This window comes from Onychomys torridus, chromosome 14 (assembly GCF_903995425.1).
Source record: "Onychomys torridus chromosome 14, mOncTor1.1, whole genome shotgun sequence".
NCBI classification, from domain to species: domain Eukaryota; kingdom Metazoa; phylum Chordata; class Mammalia; order Rodentia; family Cricetidae; genus Onychomys; species Onychomys torridus.
In genome coordinates, this window is record NC_050456.1 from 26,097,430 (window position 1) to 26,105,863 (window position 8,434).

At 41.8% G+C, this 8,434-nt stretch overlaps 1 protein-coding gene across 1 annotated transcript in view; it reads right to left on the bottom strand.

The window, feature by feature from the left end:
• Slc25a21 (solute carrier family 25 member 21) overlaps positions 1-5,310 on the bottom strand; it is a 463,568-nt gene extending 458,258 nt beyond the window's left edge. The window contains exon 1 of the mRNA XM_036206183.1: positions 5,176-5,310. Coding sequence (XP_036062076.1) covers positions 5,176-5,242 — 67 coding nt within the window. The 5' untranslated portion in view covers positions 5,243-5,310. The remainder of the gene's footprint in view (positions 1-5,175) is intronic.
• Between the last annotated feature and the right edge of the window lie 3,124 nt (positions 5,311-8,434).

The window sequence follows — 8,434 nt, forward strand, 5'->3', positions numbered from 1 at the left end:
CCTGCTTGAGTGTCTGTCCTGACTTCCTTCAGTGGCAGACTATGGATGTGGAAGTGTAAGCTGAAGAAGCCCTCTCCTCCCCAAATTGCTTTTGGTCATGGTGTTTCATCACAGTAATGGCAAGCTAAACTAAGGCCAGGCATTAGCCTAGAACTGACTGGCATTTAACACTCAACGGACATTAGCTAGTTTAATGTTTGCATTATTCACAAGTTGATGGGAAGGTGGAAGAACTTAAAGAGGAAAACACCTGCAAAATATTTATGGAAACAAATTCTCAAACCAGATTTGGGGGAATGCTTAATATTTCAACAGAGAAAAATGACAGAAACACATGCCAGGCACTGGAAATAAGGTATTGGCAGCTTATTTAGCAGAAACCAAATGAAACGTATCTAGAAAGACAGAAAATATGCCTGAAAGCTCTAACATGAAGGCACATTATAAGGGCTACAGAATTCATTCTCTTCTCACCTCCATGTCCACTCTGATCCACAATGAAAGCCAAAAACATTTTACTTGCCACTGTCTGCCATACAGCTTGAACCCTGCCACTCTGTGGAGTACATTTGCTCAAAGATCTAACAGAGTACTTTAAAAGTCAATAACCTGAAGCCTACCTAAAATGTAGATTCTGGTATGCCATACTTGGAAGAAGCCCGAAGTTGAACATTTTAAACAAATTTCCAGGTGCCATTGTATTTCTTATGTGTTTATTGTTTGCTTTTTAGATTAGAGTCTCACTATAGCCGGGTGGCGGTGGCACAAGCCTTTAATCCCAGCACTTGGGAGGCAGAGGCAGGCGGATCTCTGTGAGTTCAAGGCCAGCCTGGGCTACAGAGTGAGTTCCAGGAAAAGGCCCAAAGCTACATAGAGAAACCCTGTCTTAGAAAAAAAAAGTCTCACTATATAGACCACGCTGGCCTATAACTCAACAAACAGTGGCCTGCCTCAGCTTCCCAAGTGTTGGGATTAAAGGTGAATGTCACCCGATCCAGCTGACATCATACTTCTTGCTGTTCATCCACAGGAAATGCTTTGAGTAACAAGGATGATATCTGACCCTCATCTTTATCCATTCTGCAATGATGGGACTTGAGTTCTCACCATTGACTTCTAGGACTCAACACACCTGAACATTATGCTAGTATTTGAAGCTAAGAACATAGGTTTAAAGAATAGTTTGAATAAAAGCAACATAGTTATGGGAAAGGCACAAAGTAAAATAAAGTAATTGATAAGGATGTGAGGGTCCAGCATACCTACAGGGCACCAGGGGTAGGCTGCCTACTGGAGGAAGAAATCACTAGCTGGAAGGTTGGGAAAGTACATCAGTGTCCTCTGGCAGAGGCATTGTGTTTGTGGTCCATGGAGAGAAATGAGTCTGGAGGCCTTCTAAGAAAGAGTTAGACTTGGAGAGCCGGAAATAAGACCCTGGGAAGCAGAAGGAAGACCTTATAGTTGGTGCCATGAAAGAGGATTCTCTAAGGACAAAACTTAGTAGTTTCCTTTATGAGGACATCTGGCAGGCTCTCGCAACACAAAGGTTCTGAGGTTTAGATAGAAAAGTCCTATGCCAGGTTAAGGAGAGTGACCATGTTCATAGGACAGAAATCCCAAGAGCACAGATTATTCCATAAAGGTTCAGTACATGGGCTGGGAAATGAAGCTGAGAGTACTTACTGCTCTTGCACAGGACCAAGGTTCAGGTCTAAGCTCCCATGTAGGGCAGTTTACAGTTACCTGTAACTCCAGATCCAGAGAGTCAAACACCCTCTTCTAGCTCCTGTGGGCACACACATTTGTGCATACACACACACACACACACACACACACACACACACACACACACCCTAAAACTAAAATTAATTTTTTAAAAATCCAGTGCATATTGACTTGCTTGAGCACAATCTTTACCGCGTATGACAAAGTTACTACTGGTAGCAATATCTAGATATATACTACAGGATCTGGCTATAACTATAAGCCCTAAACTAGGCTTTAGATGCATGCTAAGAAACAGCTAGCCATCAATACCTTTAGTCTTTTAAAGGCAAACAGCATAAGACATCACATAGTAAAAGAGAGAGACATTGCAAAATAAACTTATTACCCTTTCCATGATGTATCTAGTTTTTCTAGCTTTCCTCTGAAATTCCCCAAGCCATATGTACCACCATCCAATGGGGATAGGCTATAGTTAATTGATAGAGGTGGGTTCCTATCAACATTGGGTAATTTGGAATCTCCCCTATTTTGAATTAAAAACAACCCCTGCCCCTGTTCCAGAAATGTCATTCAAGAGCATGAATATTTGGGAAGCTGTTGGACACCAAATTCTAACCAATGGAATGAAAAACTCAAAATAGCAGTTAACTGTGAGAAACAAAACTTCTCCAGGTCCTATGATCACCTCAGGAAATATCTTTGTCAGGATGGCACCCTTGCAGCCTTGTACATCTCCACATAAGGCAGCTGGCATGGCATACCAGTCTGCTTGGCAGAAGGCTGAGATTGCTCCTTATTGAAAAGAAGGAAGGGCTAGAGAAATAATTCAGTGATGAAGGTCTTCCAGAGGAGCAGAATTCGATTCCCACTTGGTGGCTCACAACCACCTGTAACTCAAGTTCCAAGAGTTCTGTCACCCCTTGTGGCCTCTTTCAGTACTACACACACACACACACACACACACACACACACACACACACACACACACACACGGTGCTCAGACATGCATGAAGGCAAGATACCCCACACACATTCAAGGGGGAGGGGAGATAGGCATCCCACCTGGTAAGCTGCTGAAGGGTGGTTTTTCTCCTTCTCTAGTGGAAGGATGCTAGATATAACTTCTTATCCATCATCTTAGTTTTAAACACAAGACTTTCCATCTTGCTCCTATTTTGGTGACAGTTTTCGATTGTAGCTAAAGTCTATAAGACACTTTGGCTGTTGTTTAGAAGGAAACCGTCAACAGCAGAGGCCAGATACTCAGTCTAGTGGTCTCTTTTGTTCACTCTTACCTGGAACTCCAACTACACAGGGAACTAATGCCATAATGATTTGCCTTTGTTGTCTGTTTGACTAACAAACTATCGCAATCCATTTGGGCTTGCCTACTTTTTACCAGTCGGCATGTTTGGAAGCACGGCAAACCATAGTAACACCCAGTAGGTGTAGTGGCACTAGCATTAGTCACTATTCTCCTGCCTTGAGGATACTGGACCACCTGGCACAGACGAGATGAAGAAATGTCACATCCATCATTCTCCTGAGTGTTCCAGTCTCTCCAAGAAATGACACCAGACCTTGAATGCCAGGAGACACTTGTGTCTTCCCAATAAACTTCTACAGTTTCTTTACTTTTTTCCTCAAGAGAACATTCTTTTAGAACCTATTTTTGACCTCTGCAGCCAGAAGATGATTTTAACACTCAGAAAGAGACAGACGTTAGTATGTCTAGTGTCAGAGATTCAAATGCACCTTATTTTTATAAAAATTCTACCTCTCATATGTGTGTTTTTTCTTTCTGGCCCTTGCTGTAGTACAAGTAACAAGATCAACCTGTATTATTACAGTTTCATTAAATATAAAATTTTATTAATATGCTTTTAAAGGCCAAAAAGAAAATATGACTTTCAGGATGATTAAAGTATTAACTATCCTTCTTAAGTATCAAGAATGCCACAATATAAACTGTATAAGTCAACCAGCCTATTTTAAATTTTCTTATAAATGGCTTAACATTTATTCATATTAACTGATTAATTCTCATTTACATTAATAGGCATATATGATGGCATCAAGACATCTGTGCCAAATGCTTATCCAAGAAGATTTAGCATAAATAGGATTAGAGTCTGGTCTACTTTTTGACGTTGAGTTTAACTATGCCTAACACTGTGATTATACAAACCAACTGCGATGCCTGTAAGTCACTGGGCATACTTTATGATGCTTAACCAACTTTACTTTCGCCCTGGTTTAGCTGAGTGTTCTTTGCTCAGGATCACAGAGTTGGAATCAAGCATAAATATATATACATATAAAAATACAATATATAATATATACATAAAATATATATACATATATGCATACAAAAACAAATGTCTCATTTTTATAACTATATCATCTCAAGAAAATATGCAAATTCTATGTGACATATCTGGATGCTTATGGTACCCCTGAGATGTAGCCAGTTCATGACATATAACTAGTCATAATTTGACGGAATCCATTATTTAAAAGTTCAAATTTGCTTGAAAACAAATGTTACTATTCAACATAAGTATTGGCCATCATCTAGTCAATCTTAATATTATTTACCATTGTTACCGTAATAAAATTTATTAAAAGAATAACTACGCTTATAAAATTGTTAAGGCCTAAGAATTATGGTAATTAAATTATATATTTATAATTAAAATGAATCATGGCATATGAGACCAAGTATCCAACCAACTTTTAAGTATCTTAAAAATGTGTGCACATAACTTGATAGTGAGCAACTTCCTCCAGCTGCATTTGACAGTAATCATTGCAAAGACAGGTTTTAACAGCTTTTTGTAAAGCCTCTCCCCCGCCCCCACCCCCGCTCCCACATAGCTCTCCACAAATTAATGTGAGTCGATGACATCAAAGGTGTTCATATATGTTAGCGTGTGCATTTAATTTTAATATACCTATTTATGGCATGCATATAACCCCCCAAAACAAAACAAAACAAAACTGTACCCAGTAAGAATCCCTGTGAAGAGAGGCAAGATTTATGTTACGATCCTCCCTCGCTTGGAGCTTGGAAGAAAATTGCTAAGAAAGTTAAGTAAGACGGAACTGGATCTTTTTCAAGTAAAAACAGCTGACTAAAGGAAGACGAAAAGGTGGGGCTTGGGAAGCTTCCTTGAAGTCCCAGTAAGTTTCAGGGACTGGCGATGCTTTTCAACGCCATAGAAACAGAGAAAAGCAGGAGGAACCCGGGAGCAGAGCAGCTAAGTGGGGACTGCGCCCCAAAGAGGACTCGGCCGCCACCACCGGCTGCTCCCCTGCTCTTCGCCAACTGGGTGGTGGAAGATTTAGGAGGACGCCCACAAAACTTCGTTGGAAGGCCAGGCTTAGGGACGTTGCAGGGTGGTGCAGTAGGGGAGCGGCTCGCGCGCAGGGAGCCGGCCGCCTTACCTGCAGCCCCTCCGGCCACGACCTGCCGGGAAGTCTCGCGCAGCAAGCTGACGTTGGAGGCCGACATCTTCGCGGCTGGAGGACCGGGTGGCCGAGTTGCGGGAGCGAGCTCCTCTGAAAGCCGCTGCCGATGGAGGAGACCGGGCCCGGTCGGTCCTGGGCGGCCGCGGTCCGGCTAAAGACAGCGGTTCGGGCACAGGCTCGCGGAGAGGTCGCCGGAGCGCGGTCCGAACCTGCCCAGCGCTCCCGGAGGCTGCGCTTTCTGGGGCGCAGGAGGGGAACACTGGCAAGTGGGGGTTGGGGAGAGTTGGCTTGAGCTCCTAAATAGGGGCTCACAAATTTGCCTATCAAGACCTCCAGCAGAGTTTGTTTAGCTGCACGGGCCGCCTGAGATAAGGACAGCGAAGCAGCAGCCGCAGCAGCCCCGACCCTTGCCCTCCTGGCGGGCTAGATTGCAGCCCAGTTCCAAAGAAGGGAAAGTGAATAAATTCCTCCAAGTTAGTTAGTAATCCAGAGACTGAAGGCCGCAGCAAAGAAGTTACAGCGGATTCCGATTTAAGACGTGCTATCATAGTAATTTTGCCAAGAAAGTGGTTTTGGAAATTGATCTCATGCCTAAACTGAGTTTTACTTAAAAGTCATAAATGAAGGCCTTGTTATTCAAATGTTGTACGGGCAGTTCACAGGAAGCACAATTTGACAGTTTGTCACAAAGCTAGGTTCTGTGGGATTAGGGCCTAGAAGCCTGTGTTCTCTGTAGTTAGAAACGTTAAGGCCGACCTGAAAGAGGGATATTAATAACCTAGTTATTTCTTTTTTACAAAACGTGTAATTACTCATACTAGCCCTTTAGAATAACTGGCAAAACAAAACTACCAGTTAATACCTGTTAGTAAACCACAAGTTGCCTACTGCGATATAAGAGAAACGCAGGATTCTGATATTTTAGAACACTGTGCTCACCACACCCCTGACAGGCCAGAGATGATAAGAACTGGGAGACTGTGGAAACCCCGTTGTTACTATTTCTAAAGCACAGTGTTTAATACTAAATGTATGTATTTTGTGCCATAGAAATTGCCATTGTTCGCTGTCAAAAACTTGGAATATGTGCAATTTAATATAATAATACAATCAAGTCAAATATACAAAGTGTTTCTTTAGACTTATTTCTTTGTGCCATTAAACGTTGGTGATAGTGAAGCTGGGGGATGGTCAGGAACCTGCCTGACTCCATTTTGAAGGCAGGAGCCTTTATGCTGTACTGTTAAAAATAAGCTTCTGTTTACTGAAAGAACTGAGTTGCTCTCTGTTTCCTGGAACCTGACCTCCTCCAACCCATGACCTTGACTTGTTTTTTTAGAATACCCTGACTGTCCCTAACCCTCCCTGAACCCTCCCTAATTACGTGGTGACCACATGATGGTTTTTTGGGGGGGGTTTTGAGATTTTTTTTCTATATTTCGTTGTTACCCTATTGTCTGTCTTCTGTAAAACTACACATGATTTTACTCCTCTTTAGAAAGGGGCCCAAGAAATGGATTCGGGACTGCTTTCTTAAACCGGACTTAGGAGACAGTCGCTGGCCAGCTCTTGGGTGCACCCCAATTAAAAATATCAAGCTTGCTTCAAATTTGGCTCAAATTGTGGCAGTGGTCTCGTTCTTGCTGTTGGGATTAACAGTGGCCCAGTCAGTAAAGTGCTTACCATGGCAAGTCTGAGGACCCAAGTCCAGACAGACAGACCCCCAGCACCAGTAAGATGAGTATGGGTCTAGAAATCTAGCACTGAGGAGGCAGAGACAGGTGGATCCCTGGAGCTGTCTAGTTGGTGGGTCTAGCCAAATCGGTGAGTTCCTGGTTCAGTTAGAGACCTTGTCTCAAAAGATAAAATGGAAAACAGTTGATACCTAACAATAACCTCCGGCCACCACACACTCTTGTTTCATGTATGTACCTGCTCACACATACACACAACACCACAGGTACACACACAAGTCATGTGCCTGTGGGATGCCGGGGAGAAGAACAAGGCTGAGTCAGGAGACGCAGCTACAGCGGTGCCTGACTAGAAAACTTGTGTGGTCTGAGGAACTGGGGAAACTTGCAGCTTACACGATGAGATACACAAAAATAGCTTCTCCTTTTGAAAACTGCCCAGTTTGAAAATATTCACCAGTACCAAATGGTCAGCCCTGAAAACATACATGCATGAGAGTAGCATTATACTGACATGATACTAGCATGAAACAATGAAAAAAGGACATGAATTTAAAAGGGAGCAGAGCTTGGAGGGAGGAAAAGGAAAGAGATATAATGTAATGATATTAAAATCTCAAAAACAAAAACTAGTAAAAAATAAACAAGAACCCTAATGGTAAAAATTAAAATGTTTACCAAAAATACAGTTTTCTCCCTCGCCTCGCCCTCTCCCCCCCACTTCTTTCTTTACTAATTAAATATGGGATCTTATACAATGTAAATCACTTATTCAACAATATTGAGAGTCTGTTACATATTAGACACAGGCCCAGAATTTCAGAGCTGATAAAAAATCATTACTTCATTTTTTAAAGCAGAAATTGCAATTTTTTTCAAGATGATAATAGGTGTAACCACAGGCCAAACACATCCCATCACACAGGACACTAAAATAACGATCTCCTCCCAAATTCCCAAATTCATTCTATTCATATGTAAAATATAGACTTTTAAAAAGTCAACACAAAACCTTTTTTGTATTTATTTATTGTGTGTTCCTTGTGTGGATGCGTGCATACTGCTGCACACTCAGGCCAAAACACAACTTGTGGAAGTTGGTTTTCTCCTTCCACCATGAGAGTCCAGTGATCCAACTCAGCAAACTCAGAAGGCTGGAGCAGTTGCATTTACCACTGAACCATCTCACAGGCCCCAAATACAGAATTAAAAAAGAAAAAAAAAAATGATGACTAGTAAATCCCAAGGCGCCCACTCAACCAAACTATGCAGTCATTCAAAAACCTTAAAAGTTCAGCATTTTCCTAGCACTAACAATTTTAACACTAAACATCTCCTCATAGTGGATTGCACAATCTAGTGGAAGAGGCCCTACCCTTTTACAGTGTAAACTTTGATTTTCCTGTATTATTTCAGACTAACTAATACTTTCAAGTCACTATTTAAAGGTGGCTTATTGATGCCATACATTCATAAACAAGTATCCTATTGGTGAAATTATTAAGGCCACTCCACGTAGTTAAAAGGGAGGTTTATTTTGT